Source organism: Diorhabda carinulata, chromosome 6, assembly GCF_026250575.1.
Source record: "Diorhabda carinulata isolate Delta chromosome 6, icDioCari1.1, whole genome shotgun sequence".
Classification (NCBI taxonomy): domain Eukaryota; kingdom Metazoa; phylum Arthropoda; class Insecta; order Coleoptera; family Chrysomelidae; genus Diorhabda; species Diorhabda carinulata.
The window spans coordinates 4,090,676-4,117,348 of record NC_079465.1 but is presented as its reverse complement, the minus strand read 5'-3'; the positions used below and the strand labels follow the sequence as shown (position 1 = coordinate 4,117,348).

At 32.6% G+C, this 26,673-nt stretch overlaps 1 protein-coding gene across 1 annotated transcript in view; it reads left to right on the top strand.

The window, feature by feature from the left end:
• The window catches only part of LOC130894856 (ubiquitin-like protein 3), a 105,813-nt gene extending 80,937 nt beyond the window's left edge, over window positions 1-24,876 (top strand). Inside the window, exons 2-4 of the mRNA XM_057801872.1 lie at window positions 16,978-17,086; window positions 18,906-19,070; window positions 21,782-24,876. Of these exons, the coding sequence (XP_057657855.1) occupies window positions 16,978-17,086; window positions 18,906-19,070; window positions 21,782-21,846 (339 nt within the window). The 3' untranslated portion in view covers window positions 21,847-24,876. The remainder of the gene's footprint in view (window positions 1-16,977; window positions 17,087-18,905; window positions 19,071-21,781) is intronic.
• Window positions 24,877-26,673: the final 1,797 nt, after the last annotated feature.

The following is a 26,673-nucleotide window of genomic DNA, read 5'->3' as shown; positions in this document are numbered from 1 at the left end:
TAGTTGATAATTAAACAAACGGCACTGAATTGGTAATGAGTTATGAGAAAAAAACGCATACTTAAATAGCTTCGACCACGGCAAAGCTATTTCGGTTAGTATCGGATGCCCGTAGTAAATTGATAGTTCAAAAGTATCCACACTCTCGCATTCATGTTCTCTCGTGTAGCCCCTTCAGCAGAACAAAAAATTTGGAAATCAGAAAACTTATTTAAATACCCACCGGCATAAAATACGACGGAATGAGAAATTTAGAAATTGAACCTTATTATTAATAAAAAAAGTGTGTTGATTTCAGAAAAAATAATGCCCATAAAATTTCTCTAGATAATATGTGTTTTTTTGTTAATTTGTTCCACTGTGTACTTTGAGAATGTCTCTCTTTGTGTATTATAAGATGACCCAAAAGTAAATCCAATCTCTACAAACATATGAAAGATTTTCTTAACCCTAATGCGTTAATTTTTCCCGAAATTTTCTATTAATATCTATAAAATCAATTAATACAATATGAAATAAATATTTTCGTATTTTTTAAACAATTTTCTGGTCTTCTATCTGGAACTATTCATTGTGCGCATAGCTCCTGGTCTAATTCTGTTAATCATTAAAATGGGTGATTCCGTATTTCATCTAGGACTGCGAATTACATGGAGAAAATTCCAGAAGATTCTTTAAATAAAACGCAATAGAATCAAATATCATAAACACTTTGTCAGCATTTATTTTATTATAAATACGAATGTTGTAAATAACTTTCTAATAAATTTAGTGCATTCAATGAATTATAGTCAATTCGCTTGTGAAATTAATTTAGTTCATTCAACTCTATAAAATTATTGTAATTTTGAGTTTAATAAACTTTTTAAAAACATATTTTCCGTCATCGAAAATATAATTGGCGCAGTCATTCGGATGAGTGCGGTCGCGAATTTCACGCATAGTGCGAAAAAGTACTTCAGTACAGCAGCACTAGATCAACGTGTTCAACGAGGAACTTCAGGACTTCAGATAAATTTTTTTTCAAAAACATATTTTCGACCATCGAAAATATAATTTGCGTTAATTTCTTTTGTAATAGTTGATGAATCAATTCCGTTAGGTACAAAAAACTGAACATGTTTATTCCCACAATAGACTTCTCCGGTGAACCGTCACGTGTGAGGCAACCCTTAATTTGAACTATGTAAAACATCTTTTATAAAAGTTTTGCCGTTTCTAATAATTGGAAAATCTCATTAATGATTATTGGATGTATTTTTTGTCGCATGGGCCTATGAAATAAATTCAAGTGTCACCAAAAACTATACTTTATCTCGCATCATAAATTCCTTCAAACAACTTAACAAGCTTAGTTTATCGGGGTCTGGATGTACTTCTATCTAGATCGAACTGTTCAAAGTTTTCCGTTTTTCTTTTCCTCGTTTTCCTCCTAAACTATTTACTTGTTTATTGCTGCAAGTTGGGGTTTTTGAGAGAAAATTTGTGCTACTGCTACAACATCCTTGAAAGTATTGATCGAACGAATCAGGTCCGGACTGTAGCATCTTTAACAGGAGTTTTTAAAATCATTTCCGAACTTGAGATGGATGCATTTTTGGTTTTAATATTCTATTTTGATTACAAAAGTTCACTCTAGTTACAGTAATTCAAATTCTTCAAATTTTCTAGTAAGCAACAATCAAAACATTCCATATTTTTTTAAAGAGAAGTCAACTAACTTAACTATCGTCTACATAAACATCTACTTGATAGTTAAATTAATGACTAGAGGTAAGTCACTATAGATTATTAAAAATTAATGAAAATTTGGTAATTTGAATAATACAGAATTATCAATAAATTTTCTTTCGACGTCAAAGCGAATTCTACATAATCGTAAACATAAATGCATTTCTATTGGTCGAAGCTGTCGGAAAGCGTATGTACACAATTTCTTTGAAATATTCCTGTTGTTTGTGATAAGCAGTGGTGTTGCTTGGTGAGATTTATTAAAGACAATGAAATTGCACAGTGTAGTGAGAATAAAGATAGGTATGGATTTGATAATAAAGATTTAAATATACAAAAACAGCAAGTTATTTTATATATATTTGAATCTGATATATATATATATTCAGCAATCTGATAATGCAATATAATAAGAATTGCTGATTTAACTAGAGTTAAATTTTCCATTTATCGAGTAATCACGAAAGGGGTTGCTGTGGATCATTCACTGAAGCGAAAAACTGGAATCAGTTGACAAAGCTACTCAAGATTTTATACCTATGACAATTTATAGTTTATATAAGGACAACGGGGTTGCGACATTAGAAATAATCCATCAAAAGGTAGCAAATTAATCAGAATACATTTATACCAGTTTGGAAACATTGTTTTGAAACAAGTTTTGTCAGCATGTGGTTTTAAACACAAAAAACTGAATAAACGGATGGCAATAACAGAATTTTCAAGGATCGTTCGATGCCGACAAGATTATTTGTGTCAGATAAAAGACTAAGTTCTAATAGACGAATGGGGTACAAAAATGGCTCAGTTCACGTCTAGTACCCTGTTTAAACCGAACGCCCTTACAGGCAGGTACATTTTACTCGTCTATTTACGTTTTATAATTTAATATTCAGTTGTAGCAAATTAACGAGATATAATGATGATTTTTTTCTCAAGTTTTTTTATTTTTTATAATGATTCGATTGCCTTTTAATAATAATAAATTTATAAAATGAGGTATCTACGCCTATGATAGATCAAACAAAATTGTCGGCAAGGGTTTTTATAATCTGCAATTGATATTGGAAGAACTATATTAGGTGACGTATGTAAAGTAGTATTTTTCGTTGTATATTGTACAATCATCGTTGCCTTAATGACTCAGATCATTGGAGCTCCTTCTAAACAGAATAAAAAAATTATTACATCTATATATGATCTTGAATGAAACCTGGATTCACTAGTACACATCTGAATAAAAACGGTAATCTCCCGAGTGGACTGGGCCGGGCAAAGGCCGTTCTTAGTGATGAAAACGTAACGATTATCTGGCAAGGTTATGATCTTTGCATATCCATCATTATATAGTTAATTTAATTGATAATTACTAATACACAATTTAGACAGATGATTTTGAACTTTGGTATGTAGTCGTCATTAAGATATTCTGTTCTACACAAGACGAAATTTTTTTCGTACTGAAATCACTATGGAGCAGTTTAACTTGTAATGTAGATCGTTGTCTATGACAGTTTCGTGAAAAATCCATTACAGACAGCGACACCAGACACCAGAAACCAGAAAATGTTCACAAAAAAGAAACAGTTTGATGTGCTGTTGGCTCTGCTGGCGATATTGCTTTTTCTAAGATACGGGGGTCATAGCTACTCTTAATTCGGCTCGATAATTCGCAGTATAGATTAAAAAAGTTTGGTGAATATGAGAGTCAAGATAAATATTTGCTTCTTCTGCCGCTACTCATGAAAAAAAGGATTTTTTTGATGAACTATGTGCAGATGATAATAAGAAACAACGATACCCAGCGTAGGGATACGTACTCTCTGAGTTATGATCTGTTACCGAGACAAATTCTGTGTGGAAAGGATAGTATGCTACAAAGGATAGCAGCCAGTGGTTGCCGGTAAAGTTGCCGAGCTAGGCGATCAGTCGGCAACCAAAGCGTGGCCGCGCAACTGCTTGCCTTCGTGTAATAAGCTCCATAAAAACCAATGCCCGGTGATGGGATGAACGACTGGTTGCCCGACTGATGCTTCGTCTAATAAAGGCCTAAAAATACGACGAATTTCATTAAAGTGTGTTTGGTTACAGAAGGATGGGGCCAGAGGCCAGACCACACGTCACCAAAATTTCAATACAGTTCTAAGACGCATGTTTCTTGAACAGATTTGGCTACGTTCTTCTCGACTTTTCAGTGTGGGACTTTTTTTTGTGGGAATACCTTAAGAGCTATGTCTGTAATCACCAAGCAACGAGTTTAATAACGCAATTATTTAAGAAATTGAAGAGGAGTTCGTTCGATGATGAATTTCGTTATAAATTTGACATATTAATGTGCCTTTCTGTATATTATTGAACCAATTAAAAAAAGAATTCACAAAAAATCGGCTATTTATGTAGAAAAATGTCTTTGTTACTAAGGAAATCATCGTTGAATGAAAATGTTGGATTATTTTTACTTATCAGTGGATGTGTGAATTTTTTTTGCCTATAAACTCAATAAAGTAAAACCTGTATGTCCGATTTCATGTCTGAATTATTTTTTCCATCAATACTAAATTGCAAAGAAAAAAAATAATCTACGAACGTCTCTCAGACAACAGTTAGAAGAGGATTCATTAAAACGGTCTGACATGGTCTAACGGTCATGGTAATTGTGCCTTTTTGCGTTAATCTAGTACATCATGAACTTACTTCAACGCATCCAATTTTAGACAACTATGTAATTACGATTTTAAATTACAAAATTATCTCGAAACTTACAGTATGTTTCATTTATTCGTGATCATGATTACGTTATCGATTCATTGAAGGAAACAAGAACTTTTCCGATTAAATTCGAATTTATTAATCAACGTATTACCTTTAATAATATTTTTATTACATTTTTAGCTTCGAAATGCTTATTTTTAGCTTTCCTGTTCGAATTGAAGGTCGATTTACCAACTCTTACGTTCGCGCTCGCGTTAACGCTCTCGTTGGTATTCCGCGAGCGCTCCAACTCGTAAAACTTTATAAATCCATCTTAATGGGTTTATTCTGCACTTTTAACAGCGCAGTTAATTTCCAAAATCGATTGATGTTCTGCATGGTCTCAATGTTGTTCACATCGATGTCTAATAACATTTTCGCTGTTAAAAAAACGAAGACCAAAACATCGGTTTGTTCAGAATCCGGTTTTTAACAGCGATTTTAATAAAATCTCATAATTTACAGCTTCGATCACAAAACCAGAAGGATTTGGGATGAATTTATTTAAATACACTGTTTAGTTCACTGATACGATGTATTGCGATGCCTTCATGTTTACTACATCCTGCTGGAGCTTCGTTTTATATATATTATCATCACATTCTTGAATCTTCGATTCCTGGAAATTTCTAGATGGCGTAAATTAACGGAAATGCCTTCTTACAAATTGTCTTTATAAAAAAAGTCACAAAAACTATGATCTGGATAGATAGTAAATACACACTATTCCTAGTAGTAAAAAATCAAAATGGCATCAAAAAACACATGCGTTCAGATCAAAATTTCGAATAAAAAGGTTCACGTTTCCAATATCAAAATGTTATTTTAATATGTTTAAATATCTAAAACAAATAGATCAGTCAAAAAAGGCCATCAATAAATAGATTCAACAATTAACTTGGATTCCATATTTTATATGACTGATAAAAAATGACGATACCATTTTAGTACTAACATTCGATATGATTCAGAACAAACTTTATACGTTTTTAGATTATTAATATTAGGGTGGACCAAAAAAAAATTGATTTTTATCTATCTTCGAAGATGATGAAAAAAAATTCTGATATACTTTGAGTTCTTAATATCAATATTTAGAGGTACCGCATCGTAATTTTTCAATTATACGGGAATTTTCTCAATTAATTAATTTATTTATTTAATTTATGTAAAAAGAAATAGATATTCTTGTAGGAAATTAAACGGCCTACAAAAAAAGTTATTTGTAGTTCAAAGTTCAAAGTTTTCTACAAAAAAATGTTTTAAAAACATAAAACAACGTATTTTTCGTTATTTTTCCTACGCATTTTACAAATTTATAGATAAAAATGTTACATGCCACGATTCGAATGAAAGCGTCGAAAACTGATCCACGTGAAAATGACAGCCGTGGGGTATGTACCCGTATTAGCTTTTCTTGTTTTTTTTTTGTGGCAATAATAGTTGTTTTATATTTTTTTACGTGTAGGTGTATTCTTGATTTTGGAAGTTACACGTGTTTTATATCACATATTTGATTCAAACGAAATAGACTTATGCCGGGCATTAATTTTGCTCACAGTAAGTACAACACTGCATCGTCGAAAAAAAAAACCAACATAACCACGTTTCCGGGAAGAAGTTTCGCACTTTTACAAGTAGGAACTCTTTAAGAAGGCCTTTCGTAATAAAACTGAAAATAATGAGGTCTAAAAACCACGTAACTACAGAAAGCAAATTAATCTGCATACTGAAGCTCCCGGCGTTGACTGATTTTGATAATTCGTTAGATTCCCTGTATCTAAATTCGAATTCAATACGACACTTGATTTGATACACAAACACGTTCGAGTTTATTGTCCTAAATAATTTTTCAATGACTTTTTAACATAATGGACAATTAATTTGCGGATATGTCGTCACGTTTTTGAACGGATCTGAAACGACCTTCCACAACTATGGTTTTATCAACAAAAATACGATTAGAAATATATAGTTTTCCAGTAGAGTGATTGAGATAATTATATTTGATCTCAAATGGAAATTTGAAATAATTCGTCATTAGACGGTACACGCAAGCAGTTCAAGCACCCGTTCAGACAGCGACTCGTTTTCTTTCAATTTATACGGACGATTAAATTTTAATTATTGAACTTTCTAATTATTTTTGATGAAAAATGAAACTTAATGAAGTCGCTCCACTGCATTATTGATTGTAATTTTAAGTTGAAAAACAATTAAAGAAACCGTGATAGTTTCGATAAACTCTAGGAAGCGCCTTGCGAGAGCGTGGATCTGTATTAGCAAACCTACGATGGTGGACATAGTCGTAGACTTTAATATGTAGAAAAAAGAACAGATACCAGAAAGTTTTAGGAAGAATTTGTTAAAAAACAAGATATCAATTACAGATTTTACGCAATAGGAAAAAAAATTACTACCCTATAATTATTTTAGTCTCCTTGGTTATTCAAATCCCTCCATCATCCCTTATATAGTTGTATTCGATTTTTTATTGATAAAAATCTCGTACTTCAACAATAAACCCTCATAGTTATTCACGAGTAACATTAGACCGGGAAATATCCAGGATCCATAGTTGCCAAATGTAAATATATTGAAGTCTGTAGATGTAACTTAAAAGTTTCGATATATAATAATACCAAAAAGTTTAGTATTAGAGAATTGAGAAATGTAAAAAATCTGAGGTTTCAGCAAGATTCATATTTGCCTACAGAAAATCTCCCAATGAAAGTCTAGACTACACATAACATTGTCTGTCTTTTTTATGGTTTTTTCACAGCTGCCGCTGTTTCCCTCTTCTCAATCGTATCCCCCCCTCTATCTTTGTTTTTCAGGCCACCTTCCTCTAAATCTCTCTTCCTTATTGCTTCATCGACATTATCTCGCCACGATTTTCTGGGTCTTCCTTATTTGATTCTACCCATGGGACTCCCGTCATTCAATAGTATTTACGTTTATCTGTCTACGCATCTCATTATTCGTTATTTCTAATAATTACCCAGGTTTCGGTCATTATACGTTGAACCATTGTACTGTATATTTTATATTTTTTTCTTTTTTGTAATGTGTATAACCATAGTATAGGTTTAGTTGTTTGTGTTCGTGTCGGTTCCTGTTTATTTTTGATTATTTCTTCCATTGTTGTGTCCTTTGTGATAATAATTCTAGATATTTGAATTCAACTATCTTTTCAATTCCTAGGTTTTCATCTATTTCCAGGTTATTTCCTCTTTTATCCGTCATTATTATTTTTGTTTCAAAGTCCTTTCTGCTTTCTCATACTCCTCCTCCTTCATCCTGCACATTCTCTTCATCGCGTGCTATGACCAGAACAGTAATTTCATAAATCCTGTCGTGTGGTTGATTTACCAGCAGGCTGATTAGGCTGTAGCCTTAGACGGCAGATTTCAAGTGGCGGCAAAGTTTGTTCAATTTAGTTTTTTTCGATTTAGAAAATTTAAATTTAGATCACAGTTGCTGATCTTTATGAATAACTTTATCTGTAAAAGAGAAATTTAAGTATATCCAAGAAAAGGCTATGAAATTAAGCGCATAGAAAAAAATACTAGAGAAATGGAAAAAAGATAAAGAAAAAGAATATTTGATGAAACATCTGATAAAGATATTGGATCAGTTGAGAGTTTTTCGTTGTCATAAATAGAACCAAACCGATTTAGCCAAAACGGCAATATGCGTATAATGAATTAGGCGAGATATTTTTCTTTCATACAAAATTGAATGAGTTGTAACCATCGGATCTAAATGAATTGCTGGTTTCCTGGAAAAATAATGTACTCTAATGATTTAGAAACAGAATTAGTTCAGGAATGCGTACACTGTCATAGCTACTTTTCATCTGAGAGATTTTAAATACAACCAAGTTCTGTATCAATAAAAAGTTCCTACTAGAACAGAATTTAGACAATATTTATCTAAACCTAAATCTTGCTTTACCATAGCAACGAACAATAACTGTGTCAATAACAAGTGTCAGTGTGAAGTTTGACGTCAAAAAAGTAAACCAGTGTTACGTAATAAATTAAAAGAAAAAAGATATCTACTGAAATTTTGAAAATCGAAAAATTGGAGTATCGAGCCATCATCAAGTACCTGTATTTAAAAGGGTTAAGAGGTTAACAGATTTACAAAGATGTGTTTAATACCCTTGGGGATCAATGTCCTTCGTATGCGACCGTGAAAAATTGGACTACAAGCTTCAAAAGAGGTAAATTTTCCATTGAAGATGATGACGGATCGGGAAGGCCAGTTTCTGTGTCAGTCCCCGAAAATATCGATGCAGTTCATGACATGATTTTATCAGACCGTCGAATTGGGCTAAAACGGATATCTGAAGCAATTAATATTTCATACGAACGCGTTCATCATATACTTCACGTCAATTTGGACATGAGAAAAATGGATCTCCAAATGTTTGGATGTTGACCAAAAGCGTGCTAAGGTAGAAGCATCGCGTTCGATCTGTGCTCGATTTGAAAACGATGTAGACTTCTTAAACCGAATTGTTACTATGGATGAGACTTGGGTATATTTCTACGATCCAGAAACAAAACAACAATCGATGGAATGGCGACACTCTAGTTCTTCAAGACCTAAGAAGTTTCGTGTCCAAAAATCTGCTGGAAAAGTTCTTGGTTCAGTTTTTTTGGGATTGCCATGAAGTAATCATGATTTATTTTTTGGATAAGAGTAGAACAATAACTGGAGATTACTATTCGACATTACTGACCACTCTACGGGAAAAAGATTAAAGAGAAAAGACGCGGAAAGCTATCCAAAGGTGTTTGGTTTTTGCACACAAATCTCATGTTGCCATGCAAAAAATTTGTGATTTAGTGTTTGAATTACTAGAACACCCCCCTTATTCACCAGATTCGACTCCGTCCGACCTCACATCTTTCCTCAACTGAAAAAAAGTTTAAAAGGTCGTAAATTTTCTTCCAACGAGGAAGTAATAAAAGCTATGGAGGTAGGGTTGGCAGAGCAAGAAGAAACATTTTTTTTTAAATGTCTAGAGACGTTGTAGGTTTGCTGTAATAAAAGTATCCAATCAAGAGGAGAATATGTTGAGTAATAAAATACTTTGACATTGAAATTTTGTTTGGTTCTATAGTAGGCTAGGAATTTATCAATATATCCTCGTACTCTAATAACCTACAGGTGGAAAATCTCTAAATTCGCCACAGATATAACGATGTAATCTTTGAGGTCGATTATTGAGCACTTCACAACTTCCGATTTATTTGAAATTTCGTTCATTTATTAATAACTAATGATAATAAAATCTTTATCAGTTGTATCAGGATTAGTAAGTTTTTTATACGATTTCTCATAATGCCAACTACCAAGGGACGTGCTTAGACATGCTTAATTTCTTATATATATATATATAAGTTACAGACTTTGAAAAAAAATTGATAATCGTTTAAAAATCTAAAAAACGACTTTATTTTAATGTAAAAAAGCATGAGGTGCTTTCTAAGATAATTTTATTATGACTCCATACTTTGGCGGTCCCCTCGTTTTTTGGCTCTAGAAAATGAAAAAATCTTTTGATTTCGATTATTATTTTCTTAAAATCTTCGTGTTTACGGCGGAATTACGAAAAAAATTATGGGAAAAAAAGGAAAACTTATATTGATTTCAGGGCTTTAAATCTTTAAATGTTCATGAAAATGCACTCATTTACGTATTAAAACTTGTTTTTGCAATTAAAAATAATAACAATTTATTTTAAAATTGACCTTTTCTCACATATAATCGTTCGTACCTTTTTTATTAAATAATCATTGAAGTTATATGGACAAAAATATTCCTAAAATCACTTATTGTAATCAAGTGTATGATATTAAGAGTTAACTTTGAAAATTGTCATCATATTATTTGTTCTTTATTATTATTATGTGGTGTTATTCCGACTTTGTGTCCAGTATACCCAGAGTACTGTATTTGTAATAGCAAGTGGCAACACCACGAAACTAATCTGACTGAAGAGTTGGTAACGTCGATCGGCGACATGTGGGTGCAAGTGCATCGTGTCGAAAATCGTGAATCATGCAGTGCTATGACATGCAATTATTAGGGAGATGAGCTGGAAGCCGCAAATATAGGTTATTGGCCGAACGACTAGAAACTACGAGACACCCCGAAATCAAAACGAACAATAAGAGAGATAGATGATGAATGTTATGAGACCGTCGTAACGTGGTAACGTTACGGGATTTCTATGTTTACATTAGATGATTTCCCAGGGATATAATAGAAGAAAGAAAGGAATTATGTAATCAAAATTAATTCACATATTATGTCAATGATTTGTATGTCGTTGAAATAAACACACAAGAAAATTAGGGCAATTGATATAATCGTAGAAGATTTCAGTTCATTTTCTTTTGAACCCTTCTACTAATTTCAGCATCCTCGTTTACTTCGTTTTGTGTTTATACAGGGATGAAAATAAAGAATAAACTTTATTCAGAGAACTTGGGAGTGAATCGTTTACAGACGAGAATGTTTATCAATCTTAAAATGTTGCCTCATATTTTCTGTACATTTGTTTTTTTTATTCATTGCAATATTTTATTTTTTAAAAAAATTACAGTACTTTATATGGTTTCTGTGTCAATTCGAATTGAAAGTTAATAACTTTGCAATTCGTCAACAATAACAGAAAGATAATATAATTTTCAATTCTGTTCAGTATCATGCGTGTCATCCATCTGCTCTAATGAACGCAATCGAATGTTTTCCATGCTCAAATTATATATAATCTTTTGAGACAGACCTTCTCAAATCTCGATTCTTTTTCTATTATCCATTAATGGATGTTTGCGATCATTCTAACTATATTATCCTGTCTCTAGTGGTATGAATTAACTCTCCTGTGGTTTTTATCCCTGTCCAATTTCTGATAATGCGGAGCCTCTTTCTACCCAATCCCGTTCTACCCTCTATCTTTCCTTCTATCAACAGTTGAAGCAAATGATACCTCTCGCTCCGTATCACATGCTTCAGGAATTCTGTTTTCCACGTTTTATAATGCCCCGTTCTCTTCCTATTTTCCTCAGATTTTCTCCGTTGGTTTTTGTTTCCATCCATAGAAGTCTCAAAAAACTTCGGTAGATCCACATCTCAAATTCCCCCAATCTATTCATGGTGTTAACTTTCAGTACGCAGCCTTACATAACGTACAATACGTTGTAATTTTGTGAATCTTATTCTGAGGTTGACGTTAATATCAGAGTTGGTAAACACGTTTTTGAATTTCATGAATAAGCTCTTTGCTTTTTCTATCCGGCACTTCATCTTTACGTCTGATGACCAGTCTTTACATAACCAAGTTTCTAGCTAGCCGACTGTGTATTCCAACTATGCTCAAGAGCCTTTGGAGTTCATTCATGTTAACTGCTATCAGGACTGTTTCATCGGCCAAAAGTATATTGTTGATCCATGTACTATTTACTTTGATACCTAATTGTTGACCTTTGAGGGTTCCTGGAAAGATGTTTTCCGAATTAAGGTTAAACAGATGTGCCTGTGCCTTCGAAAGTTCGATGTTAACTCTAATTGCAGCTTATTGGTTCCAATACAAGTTTCAAATACAACGTATATCTTTCTGGTCTATATCAAGTCGCCTCAGTATTTGAGTTTATGGTGTTGCCACTATAAAAAGCTTTTCCGTAATCTATAAAACACACAATTCGTAGCAAATTTGTACCAGTACTTGGGTTGCAACTAGTGCCCCTTCTAGATCCAAATCGAGACGAACCATAGCGCTTTCGCATTTTCGATAAGGGCAGCTGAAACGCCTGATTTTGGATTACTTATTAACCTTAACATGTCCCAATCGTGTACAATTTGATTAAGGTCTGATGTATACGCTGGCCAATATATTTTTGTCAACCTCGTTCTGAAATTCATTCACACAATGGGTCAATCTATACAAGCGTACCAATGATCACCACCTATTCTGATCGTGCCACCACAATCAATTTACACAAAAATCGACTTTTGCCTGTAAACTTTGTTTGTCCAAAAGGCATTATTTCAATTTTTGTATAGTCTGGCGAAGTTGCTGGTGTTTCTATAGCATCGGAGCTTTCTTTGTACTGTTGGATTTTATTCACGACTCTTCCAGTCTTCTTATAACGTTCCCATTACTTGTTAGTATTCTTCTCCAACACATCCTTAGATTTTTTTATGAAGCTTCCCGTTTGTCATCAATTAGGCACATTTAAATGGTTTTTCCAACGTGCCATCTTCAATTAAGGTCACAGCCCTAGCCACATTTGTAGGATTATCTGAAATGACGGTATCATATAAAGTACTGTCTCTGGGGGTTAGTAAACATTCTAGACCTCGGTGCTGGGTGTGTAGATAGAAGATTATTTTAGGAAAACAATTGTTAAAATAATTGACGAAACATATCTTAAAATATTCACACGGTGCGTTGTGTGATTGACTGCCTTTCTTAAGGAACTCGACTTCTTTTTGATATTATTTAACCTTTTTCCGATCACATTGTATGGCACCGGGCGGTTTCTATTCATTTATTTACATGTTTTTTTACTTTTTTTCCTTAATCCATGCACCTAACCAACCGACTCATTAATCTTTTAGCTATAGTGTCAAAAATAATGAAAAAATTATGTGTTATTCTGACTGTAAAACAAGGCGGAGGTTCGGTGATGGTTTGGAGATGTTTTGGAGGAAGGTTGACTGACCTGGTAAAAATTGAAGGGATTCTGAAGAAAGAAGGCTATAAAAAATATTAAAGGAAAATGTAGTAAATTCTGGCTAGCGTCTGATAGGCAGAAGATTTATCTTCCAGTATGACAACGATCCCAAGCATTTTTCGAAGTTGTATAGAGAGTATTTGAAAGAATTGGAAAAAAAGAATGTACTGAAATATCCACATTGTTTGTATAAATAAATTACATACAATCCTCTGTCGAATATTCTCGTAGTTTCTTCAAAAGCCGTGAGAGCAGAATAGAATATACCTACGAACACTCGTTGAATATTTCGTAATTGCGTAAACCTAATAATCAAACAAATTGAATTTATCTTGTCATTTTTTGTTTCTATTCACGTTCTTTGAAATTTAAAAATAATAGAAAGCAATCACGAATTATGCTTACGCTTAAAGTTAGTTTCACACAATTGTAGGTCGTTTAAAATGCCCACTCGTCGGTTGACCTATTGTCCAAGACATTTATAAACAACACTTACATAAACAGTTTTATTGAGTAAACTAGACGAGGCACTATGACTCATAATAGGGTGATAAGCGAATTTATTATCCAGCCAACAGGCTACGCTGTTTATCGAAACGACTTTTTCGTTAGTGTGGTTTGTGTAGAGGTGGGAAAAAAAACAGTGATTAATTGTAGAAGTTTGAATTTCACGCCTAATTTCTCGGCAAACTGAACTCTAACATAACTTTTAACGCCAGAAATATGCGTCATTCTAGCTGAGAATATAAAAATTCAAATCGATAGATTTATATACTCGGAAAATGTTTGAAGAAATAAATATATGGATATTATTGACTTGAATATATTGAAAAAATATTTAAATATATTGTTATATGAAACTTCACTACTCTTTCCTACACGAATATGGCTTTACAGAAATTGATCACCCACCATATAGCCCCGAACTGGCCCCTTCCGACTATTTTTTGTTCGTAAAGCTGAAAATCGAGTTAAGGGGTAAAAGATTTAACAGCGACGATGTGTAAGAACATTTTGATTCTAAAAATTCATAATATTTTTATAGTGGCATAGTAACTTTAGTCAGACGTTCTGAAAAGTGTGTGTAAGTACTGATGAACACACCACGTAACAGGAATTTCAATGAAGGAAGGTAGATAGAGTCGTGGATTATTCATTCTGTGAAGATAGCAGAATCCAAGAAAATGGCATGACGACGAAAAATGTCAAATTATCTAACTAAATCTATTTATATTTTTTAACGTGGTGGAGAAACGAAGAGAACAAAAAGACAAATAAAGAGTATAAAGTTTGGCACTGGAAAATGGATGACATTAACATTTCTTAGATACTATATGCAGAAGACATAATAAATCAAACATAAAATTGAGAAAATCAAATATAATTCAGGTTGAAGGTTTTAAATACCTTTAACATAAATAACATTAACACAAAATGGAAGACTAGAACAAGAGATGAACGAGAGGACTGGAGCAACTGGAAGATACACAATTTGTAGCCAAAAAGGAAATACTGAAACAAATAAAAATATAAATGAATAAAAAAATAACCATACTCATAGTGACATTTGGATTAGAAACATGAAAACTTAGACTGAAAGGTATAGGAAAGAATGAAAATCTATGGAATAATCTATGACTTAACTGAAAGGACTAAAAGGACGAAAATTGGTCATAGAAAGTTAGTTAGTCTTATTAATTCGTCAGCGCTATAAATGGGTTAAAGTTTTTCAAGGTTATTGAGAAGTTTTAGCACATCTTTCACGAAAAAAATGAAAAATTCCACCTATGCGCAATCGAGAAAGACCGTTCCATCTGCAGGCAAGGTCATGGCCACGGTTTTTTAGGATACGCGTGGAATAATTTTCATTGACTATCTTGAAAATGGAAAAACTAACAACGGAGAGTATTATGCGAACTTGTTGTTGCTCTGTTGTTTTATCAAGACAATTAAAGCTTGAATTGCTACCTCATGCACCCTATTCGCCAGATTTAGCCCCTTTGAATTATTTTCTTTTCCCCGTCTTCTAAAAATAGCTGGGTAGCCAAAGATTTTCTAACATTGAAGAAGTGATGGCTATTTTGAGTACCTTGGCGATTATTCTTATTATAAAAAGGGTATCGAACTTATTGAACATCCCTTGGTTAGGTCAGGTTGAAGAATAAATAAATTTTTTTCCAAAATTTTTGGGCCAAGTACTTTTGGGACCATCCTCGTACTATCAAATATGTAATAATTGTGCAAAGCGCGTGCATGGGATTTGGAGGACGATAGTTAACTAGCTTTTATAATAATTTTATACAAACACAATTTTTTTAAATTGGAATGTTTCTCGACCGCGCATAGTTAAAATTTTATATTTTTTTTGTGAATGAGGTGCTAAAAGTTTTGGAAAACTTAATGTTGACCAATTAATAAGACCAACTAACCTTTTATAACCAATTTTTGACCTTGAATAGTATATTTGGTGAATCGAAATTCCACACATGGGGTGCTAAGATCGCAGTAATCAACTCATCATCATCGAATCCATCAATTTTATACCTGAAGAGGTAGAAGGGTATCATTATTAAGCGAAGCTAAATATGAAATAATTTGTTTCTTCATAGGAAGGTTGACCGAACAAAATTAATGAAATTGATCATTTCTGATGCGAAAAATCCTTTTTAAAGCAATACCTGACTAATTTATGTTTTATTTGGTTCATTTATTTATGCGTTGACCCTGTAAAAATCATAAAGATCTAATTATATACGAGGCCATACGCCACGCGCATTTTAAATTTCGAATCTAAGTGTTAAAGTGTGTTTATTAACTGTTAAATAATTATAATGTTTTACAATTAGTTTCAACTATCTGTATTTCAAATAACTCACTTGATTATGATGATCACTTACACATAATTATATTCAATTATCAGAATATCAGAATATGCCATTTAATTTATCTACTTCTATGGATCAAACTCCAAAAAAAGTTACACTCAGAAACCTTTTCATCCGAAATAGATTGAGGAATCAGGATGTCATCAGAATACACTGAGAGAACTTTTTTTATAAACTATAAGACCAAACATTGTTTAAGAAGACTTCTTGAATTCGAAAGACGAAAGATATTTTCGTCGAATTTCAAAATTATGCGTTAGAAGAGAGCTAAAACCTTGATGAAATGACTGTTTTAAGTATAAAATGTCTCCTTAATTACGGAAACTACAAGATTTTGTTTTATAAAAGTTTTATAATATATATCCATATCAACATATAGTTTCCCGGGCGCAAAGAAGCTACTCAAACCATCGAAATGCTGCGATAAATAAGTTACCGGGTAGAGGTAAAATTGTGCGCGCGTTCGTAAATATTACGACGGTATTCTAGGGTTAATACACTCTTAGAGGATTTTCAATCTACATATGGAAAAGCAGACCTATACGATGAAAATTGCAAGCAATCGAAAATGAAAATGAAAATTTAAATAATATGGCGCAAGGAGGTACGGATACGTATTTCGATCGAATTTATATTTTGAATTACAGTTCATGAAACAAAACACAATATACTTTTATCAAAATCTGAATGGTGTGGTTTATAAATTTGTGTCACGTTCTCTAAAAACGTTCGTCAATTTAATTTTAACCCAGAATTTCGTTACCGTACCACAAAAACTTTCTAACCGGCGTGTATGGCATTCGAAACGTGTATTTTACAATAACAAAATCAACAATCGCATATTTTTGTTTCAGATAAATCTGCGCCTGATTCTCGTCAGCGGTAAAACAAAAGAGTTTTTGTTCAGTCCGAGCGATTCTGCTGGGGACATTGCTCAACATGTTTTCGACAATTGGCCAGACGGTAAGTTTTTATCAGTTCTTGTCGATTTTATTATTCGTCATCATTACTAATATGTCTATACGAGGGAGATTTGTCAGAATTATTCGAAAAGTTGTGATTGTTGTGGAGCAAATATTGGAAGATAAAGAAAGAGCATCGGTTTACCATTCTCTTTACTCTCATTCTCCTTATTTGCCGTTCCCACCACTCGAAACTTCGAAACGTCATGGGAATCCAATCGGAATAAAGTAGAGATTGATGGTGAGTGGTATACCGATGTTTTTTTCCTCTCTATCTTACTTGAACAACCTCCCATGCCTCACACTCTATATCTGATATTAATTTTGTGAGTATAGTCGATGACAAGTGACAGCATATTGACAATAGCCGTTAACCTCAAATGCGTTCGCAATAAGAGTTGCCAAAATTTATGGTCGAGGAAGAAAGAATTCTCAAATGTTTATCAAAGGAAATTTAACGTTGATAGAAAATAAATAGAGAGACATTACTCTGCGGTGTCTCAGGAGAAGGATGTGCAAATTATTTCTCATCCTGTTGTGCAGAAGCTCAATTTGAAAATAGATTATAACATAACTCAATAAATCGTGTGATTAACTAGGAAAAACACATTTTTTTTCCTAAAAAACGATTTTATTCGTCAATAGAGCAATACAATCGTTCCAACGATTCTCTAACTTCTCGATGACGTGCTTGTACAAGGATTTCTCTTCTCTCTCTAAATAGGCTTCAGTTTCAGCTATTACTTCTTCATTTGAGCTGGATTTCTTACCGGTGAGCATTTTTTTTATATCAGCGAATAGCTAGTAGTCACTGGGAACCAGATCTGAACAATACTGTGGATGAGGAAGCAATTCGAAGTGTGCTTCTACCATCGTTGCCATCGACTTGTGAATCGATACATTGTCTTGGTGGAACAGTGGTTTATTCTTCGACATATGTGGCCGTTTTTCCTCGATTCTAGCATTCAAACGATCCAAAAACTCTATGTAGTATTCGCTATTGATTGTTTCTCACTTTTGGGAGATAGTCGATGAACAATATTCCATGCGCTTCCCAAAATACTGAAGCCATAACCTTCCCTGCTGACTGTTGTGCCTTTGGACGCTTCGGACGTGGTTCACCGGCTGATGGATCCATGAACGAACAAATTCGAAAAAAGGCATTTTATTGTTTTTCGAAATATTCAACCTTAAGATCCATACATTTTTGCATACTCAAACCAATATTGGATACTTTTTTCCACTCTGAAGCTGATGTAGAAACATGGTTCTGAAAGTCTTCGACAGTTTCTTGGGGTGATAAAAATCGCTGTTTGCGCATTTTTGTTTGACAGTTGGGAAGAAAAAATTCATTAGGAGATAAACCTGGTGAGTACTGGCAATGAGACATTATTTCGATGTTTTTTCCTCAAATATTCAATCCCAAAGCGATTCTATTCCGTTCTGCGATATCTTAAGAGACAACTCTATCTGTCTGCGATTTCATTCATTCTTATTGTGTAAGGTCTTTTTAAAATAAAAAAAATCATCCTCCCTAAACCCACTTACTCAGTTAATTTCTAAATTGCTATTGGGCTACACAATAACAAATGTTAATGTTGACAAATACAGTGGTGCCACAACTGATTAACGCCACATATTGTTCGATTGGAAAAACTTTAAAGGCAACCCTCGTATAATACATACAACGTGACGAAGAAGAGGATATAGTTAAAATAGTTCGTTACAGGTTAGATCGGTTTGAGGTTATAGTTTTTGGTAAAGTTGCTAGCTGTTTTCTTTTTATTTCAGTTATGAGTTTGATTTCTTTTTCCTTGCAGATTGGTGTCAAGAAGCTGTTTCGAAAGCCGAAATACTCAGACTCATCTATCAAGGACGCTTTCTTCATAGTAATGTAACTTTAGGTGCTTTAGGTTTACCTTTCGGAAAAACTACAGTGATGCATTTGGTTCCGAGAGAGACCCTTCCAGAGCCTAACTCACAAGGTAAAAAAAAGACATAAGAATTATAATTTGCCCTAATTATTCTAAAATAACACTTTTTTCACACTACTGAACTCGCAAAAATGTATATTATCATTATATTACTATTTTATTATGAAGTTGAAACCCTGGAGAGCTATAGGATTTGTTGGGCCAATATTGAACCAAAAATTTCGTAAAAATATTAATTTCTTTGCAACCTTAAATATAAAATTTGATATACTGTATGTAAGTAGAAGCATTAAAGTTTATGAATTGTGATTGGAACCTTGGTTTACGCATAATGGGACACCGCCTCATTTTAGTTTCAATCTGAGAGGTTTTCCAAATCGCCAATATCCAAATAAGCCTCAAAATTGACCTCTACGAAGTCCGTTTATTCTTCCTCAGTTGATTCCTGAGAAAAATTGTGGAAACGTGTTACAGACAAAGGCATCATTATCAGCTACTAGCCAGAGATGATTTTAGTTTTCAGCGAAAAATAATTCTGTGTCTATGACAATTCAATTATTACATGAACTGAATTAATTACTTACAATCTTTGCACGACTTCGAAGAATGCTGAAAGAAAAATTTTCTACCGATCAGGCGCTGGTTAGAACGTACTACATTTCCTTCAATATTTTTTATAATCTTTCTTCGAAATCCCTCCAATTTTTACCATATATTCAGTCGCCCTTCCTCCAAAACATCCGCAAATCATCACCGAGCCTGTGCCGTGTTTTACAGTCGGGATTAAATATGGATCTAACATCCGCTCTTTCTTTGACTTACGCACTCATCTCTTAGACTCGATAACCTCAAATTTGGACTAATCACTGCATAAAACTCTTTCTCACCATTCAGGAGGTTTCTTAACTGCTACTCTTCCAAAAAGATCAGCTTCTCCCAATCTCCTTTTCACTGTAGAACTACTCAAAGGCAGATTCATTGATCTGAGCTGCTATCTCTGAGTCGTCGATCGCGTTAACTCATCATTACAATACGTTTATCGTCAGCAGTGGTACTTTTTCAAGGCCGCCCTGAAAGTTTTCTATCGTTACAATTCCTGGTGGATGCATACTTTTTTATGATATAGTCCACAGTACGTCGAACTATTTGCGAGAATGAAAACAATTCGTGTACGAAATTCACAAAAAGATGTCTTGGTCCAAAAAGTATAAATCACAACACGTGTCTTACGGCTAACTGGGACTAAATTGCAATCATAGGCATCGAAGAAATAATCGACAGTGAAAAAGTCAAATTTTTTTTAAATCAATCGACACAAAAAAATTCTATGAAATTTAAAGGTTGCGTCAATCCTAATTAACTCTCCAGAATGGTTCGATTCCCTTCTACTTACCATTAGTTAGTATTACAGTATTATACACTCTACCAAATTTGATATTTTTTGAAAGATTGCGAAGAAATTAATTGTTTTTTTTTGAAAATTTTTGCCCAACTTTGAGGTCCTATAACTCCTTGGTGATGACAATTAGGTATATAATTAAATTTCCCCGATCATCATATTTTAGACTGCCTTTTACGTCTCTGCTCTGTGTCGGTTCTCATTCGAAAAACCCTGTAAATTCTGTTGTAAGGTTATCTCTAATTTGAAATACAGTGCAACATCGTAAATCCGGAATCGTTGGAAAAGGATTGGTTCCGGATTTTAGATTTGTCCATATCTTAGATCATACGAACATTTGAATGCATTTATGGTGGCGACATCTTAATTATATCATAGACAGTTGTCTTTCCTACTTCAAATTCAGTGCATAAACCACGAACAGAAGTTCTTTGCTCATATTTTTTTAAAAGCTCCACTTTTTTTGCGATTATAAAACTGGTCTGTTTTGTTTTCTTACAACTCGAAGTCTATAGGTTTGTTCTTGGTAGCTGCACTAGTTCAGGAGTGTACACTAAAGCGTTCTTTGTAACAGAACCAGCGCTAGTGTCGCTGTTCTTAGTAGCAGTGCAAGAGAACTAGTTCATCCAGTTCACTGTACTGCTTGCACTGGGTCTAGAGTCAGTTAAGCCAGTGCAGTGCAATCTGGAATCCGTGGCATTATATCTTCGTCATCGGACGAATGTAAAATATCAAAAAGTACTAAATCGTTTTCCATTATTGTTAATACTATAAGGCCCGAATCACATCAAATACAACAATCTACAAATGCTCCATTGGTCTCTGCACTAAATCGTTCTTTGTATCCGATCGAACTAATTCTATACACTCATTAACAGGCCTGCACTGGTCCAGTTCCAGTGTAGCTACCAAGAACAAACCTTATAGCTCGTTTACAGTTCATTTTCTTTAAGAAATGACGATTATCGAGTCACAAAAAAAGCAAATTTGAAACTGTAGCTGCAAGTGTACAGATGGCTTAACAAGTAAACGCTGAACCACAGAACACCTCCTCCGAGTACTGCGCATGCGCAACTATTTACAACTACATCAGAGTGCTAGTTTCTCTTTCTCCTCAAGCACGCGATCGCAGCGCAGTGCGCCACTTTCGTAAATCCGTAAAATTCTGATTCTTCATGCTATCGTTATGTATGGTGTCGCCATCTACTGTCAAATACAGAAGCTAAAAATTACTATATGAACGAATCAGTCCGGATTTTAGATATTTCGCGATTTAGAAGTCCGGATTTACGATGTTCAACTGTATCCTTTTGGCATCGAGGTTTGCAATTTGAAAAATAATTATTTAATGTTTGTCTTTCAGATCAACGACAAAAAAGCAAGGGTGGTAACAGTAGTTGCTGTTCGACGTCTTGCTGCATTTTGTAAGCCCTATTACTACAACAACCCAACAAATTTTATCTCTTGAAACAAAACAAACAAACAAAAAAATCCATGTAAAAGAAATGAAGTTGAAAATTAAATGAGAGTGTAAATTTTTAACTCGAAATGCGGTTAAGGTGACTTAACCTAAAAAAAATTAAGTAAAGTTGTGATATACGTGTATAAAATAAAATCGATACTCAATGTGCCAGACTAGAAGTGTGTGATCGAGTGAACACTGCAGTTATGTTGTACCGGGTGATATTTTTAAGCTGGCGATACTCTGTATAATAGTTTTAATAATTATTTATAAACTCATTCAAATTAATCATAATATACTTTCAGATCTCGATAAATAGGAAAAATAATTAGTTGTATAATATTATATTGTTTATGGTGGTTTAGTTGTACACAATGCCTTAATGTCATTTTTTATCTTCGAAATAGTTTTAATCAAAATTTTTGAAAAATTAATCAAAATTATAGTAAAAAAATTGTGTTTCCATAAATAATTTTGGTTTAGCTTAAAAAAATCATTTTACGGCATTGTATATACACTATTTATTGATTTAAATGAATTTTTAGGTAATTTTAAATTTGGTATTATTTCAATTTGCGGGGGGTTATGTTTAAGGTAATCATCCGGTCAAATTTTGTGTAATTATATATAGTTGTATATTGTTTTATATTTTAGAACTGTAATATTTTATTGTTTTTTCCACATTGTTCATCTCTACCATTTTGTAAATTCATACATCGTCATCTGTCAGTAACTATTTAAATATATTTGAAAAAATAAACTTAATGTAATTTAAAATAAAAAGCACCTTATCGAATCTTTTTGATTTTTCAAATAAATTCTCAATTAAAAATTTATCCATCCGAAGAATGTCAAATTTTTCATATTTTAATCACATAATTTACCAGTTTCTCACCAGCTATTTTTAAAATGATAATAAATTTTTAAAATATAGAAAAATTGTGTGGAGTGAATAACCTTTTTTATTGGTGAACTATAGTGACTTTCAATAAGATTTAGTTACCTTATAAAAGAAAAAAAATGTTTTTTTAAATTCCAATTTGATATAAAAATCATGTTTGCATCAAACTAGTGATAATAATAAAACTTTTTGAATCAGTATCTTGGATTTTTAACAGCTATTCATTAAAACTAAAATGTTCAAATAAAGTTGAAACCTCAATTATCCTTTGTTGAATCTACTTAATGGGAAAATTTCAAATACGTTTTTCTCATATCTGTTCAATTAAATCAATTAAACAGTCTTTTAACTATTATATTGTTTTGTTGAGATTATTTTCTGCAAAAAAATGTTGGAGCAAATTTGTCGATATTCCACTGAATACAAAGAAAAGGAGATGAAAATAATGTACAAAACATTCTATCTCCAATAAAACTTTCAGAAAATTCATATTTTTTTGATTTCAATCTAAATACAATTAAAGACTCATATTTATGTTTATATTAATGTTATCTTCTTCCAAATAGTCCCCATTAGATATTATAGATACATCTATACTAGCGCTTTGTCCTGGCACACTTCTCAAACTTTATTCCCAAGTAAAGCCCTCAAAAATGCTCTATTAATGTTATTTATGCTTGTGAAACAATGGCTGCTTAAAATTCTCTGTACTGAGTAGACTATCTTCAGGATATGCCTGGAGCCGAATTCAAAAGATGAACGAATTGGATTAGAAGCTGTTGCAAAGTATATAGCTTTTTGTTCTTAAAAAGGGCTCCAAGCTGCCTCAGCTAATTCGGCTATGCCAGGTCAAATTACTTCTAACCTCAAGACCCAAAAAAAGTATCATATCTTGTCAATATGGTGGCTTGAGTGCAATTAAGTGTGAGCACGATTCAACGGTTTTGCTGGGACATTCTTCTTCTTCAACAACTTTACTACCAATTTGATAAGCCTGTATTAGTATTAAACACAAATTATTTGATTTTTGGTCCTGAAATTTTGTTATTAATGTCCAGGGGACATTAGAAAGTTTTCAAGTAATACAGATGCAAACTTTTTAATGTCATGTATAGCAATAAAATACAAGGTAAAAATTGACAATCGAATTGTTCAATACATCAAAATTTTTTGAACACACCTTGTATAAACTGTTATAAATACCAAGATAAGAATATTTCCGCTATTTGCTTACATTTACTCCAAAAATTTTCTCATATTTTTTTTGTCTTTAAAAATGCTTAGATGTCTATTTAGAGCTGCAGATATGGTCATTGTTGTATTGTAAATATATTTCATACATACATATTTCTCAAAAATTTGATATTATTAATAATTTTGAAAATTTCAAGATTTTTAGATTCTTTAAAATGACATTCTTTGGCTAAGGAAACCGTACAAATAATTTAAACTTGAACAGTATAATACGATTTTTTTAAGAAAATTTAAATAATTTTCTAATGTTACTAATGGTGGGTCATTAAAAGTAACAGAGCAATATTTGAAACAAAATTTTCGAAGGCGTTAATTTACTTTTTCTATTCCTACTTTTCTGAAAAGAAGATAGGATTTATGGTCTTATGTAAAATATGATTAATTTAAAAATAAAGTCCTAAATACCAAAACTAAGATAAGTGAATGTTTTCAGTTCCTCAACAATTTTTTTACATATTTTCCCTACTACCTTTAAGTGGAAATGGAAATAAAATTGACGGTTTCGAATGTGTTTTTATTTAAAAATTTTTAATATATCGATAAGTGCTAGAATATAAATATTATATGTGCTAGCTGATACATGATTAAAGTATACTGTTCGTTAGAAAAAAAATATGTATTACTGTTTTTATTAGACAGCTTTTTAAGTATTATTGATTTATTTTTAAAATGTATTATTATGAAAAGTTTCATTTAGTTATATCAAAGGTGAATATCGAACCTGATATGTAATTGTACAGATTGTTTCCAAAGTTTGACTGCATTAAAATTGCACAAAATAGTATGAGAAATGAGGTGTTAAGTTTTTTTTCGAAATACAATGTGTTAAAATTGAAAACAATGTTTCCTTTATTCAATACCTTTATGTTGTTATTATTATTCTTGCATTTTTTATTATTAAAATTCATTCTTCATGTCACTTTTACTTTTAAAAACAGATTTTAAAAACATCAAATTTTATATTACCTTTATACGCATTTAGTAATTAATGAGGTTTACAAAGACAAAAAGAATTGTTGGTTTTTCCATTTTTGATAAATTTTCCATAAAAACTTGATTTGTTTTCATCACATTATATCAAAAAAATGAGAAATTATTTGATATTTCTTTCCATTAATAATTAATCTTAATCATTTTTAAAATATTTCCATTGAAAAAATTTAGCTGTTTCAAACAAATTTATTGATAAATTTGTTCATACAAATTAATTTCATAATTTCTAATGTAAAATACTGAAAATTATAAATTAAGTGGTATGAGAGCTGGCAGCAAATTTTGGGTAGGTATTTGAGGCAAGCTGAAAACTCTTATTAGTTAGGTCAATTTAGACAAAAATAGTGGTCATATAACAAAAATTCCCGGGGTTTACCATTACAAATAAAGTTTTAATTATACCCATCGATCCTATGTGTACTACAAAAGTTATTTGGGGTCAAAGGTCAAAATTTAAGGTTTTTTCTGATTTTTCCGAAACTGGTAAGTTTTATCAGAAAAAACCTGAGACCCAAGTTGTAGATTTTGAAATTCTTCACAAAAATGGTATGTATGATTTTTTTCCTAAGAGTTACCATTCCTGAGATATCGCGAGTCTAAAGAGTCACATTATACATGATATGCACATATAAGCCACGTATATATATATATATCAGGCACTTAGGACAAGTATAAATACGTATTTGTGTCTCAAAACAAGCTCAAAATGTCGCAGATGTCCCCTTAGTTGAAACAGCATACAAAAGTGGGTAAGTGATGAATACACCGAATAATTATTTGGAACCAGATAACCAAAATAGTCTCTGTTTTGAAAATATACCTGTCATAAACTAAGAAGACTCCCAAAACAAAAAAGGCTTGACAACGAACGCTCATCATGTTCCCGATCGTTACAGTTACAAATATGTCACGGAGGCGCTATGCTTACGTCCTCCGATTGCTACTGTGTGAGTTATCATAAAGTTTGTTCTAGGTAGATGCACTGGAACTGTACTGAACTGGACCAGTGTAGGTCAGTTAATGAGTGTATAGAATTAGTTCGATCGGATACAAAGAACGATTTAGTGTAGAGAGAGCATTTGTTGATTGTTGTATTTGATGTGATTCACGCTTTGTTGTATTTGATGTGATTCACGCTTTGTAGTATTAAGAATAATGGAAAACGATTTAGTACTTTTTTATATTTTACTGCACTGGCTGAACTGACTCTAGACTCAGTGCAAGCAGTTCAGTGACTGAATGAACTAGTTCTCTTACACTGCTACTAAGAACAGCGACACTGCGCTGGTTCTGTTACAAAGAACGCTCCTGAACTAGTTCTGCTAGTGCAGCCTAGAACAAACCTATAGTTTCTTAACAAGTTGAACTATCTTTGATATTTATGAATGCCTAGAGTGCGTCAAGTTCTCGTTCATTCTGTGCACTGTTTTAGTCTACGACAAACGTCAATTTTAGCACATTCGAATGAAAATGTATTTTGAATTATATCATATCGTCGTCACATTTGTTGGATTATTGAAAATATTCAGGATTCAGTTCTCAATTTGGAACCTGTTTTCTATTTATTTAATTAATGGACATACGACATTTGTCAATAAGAATTGGAAGGAACAGTGTGGGTTTTAAGTCCAATAATACATTAAAA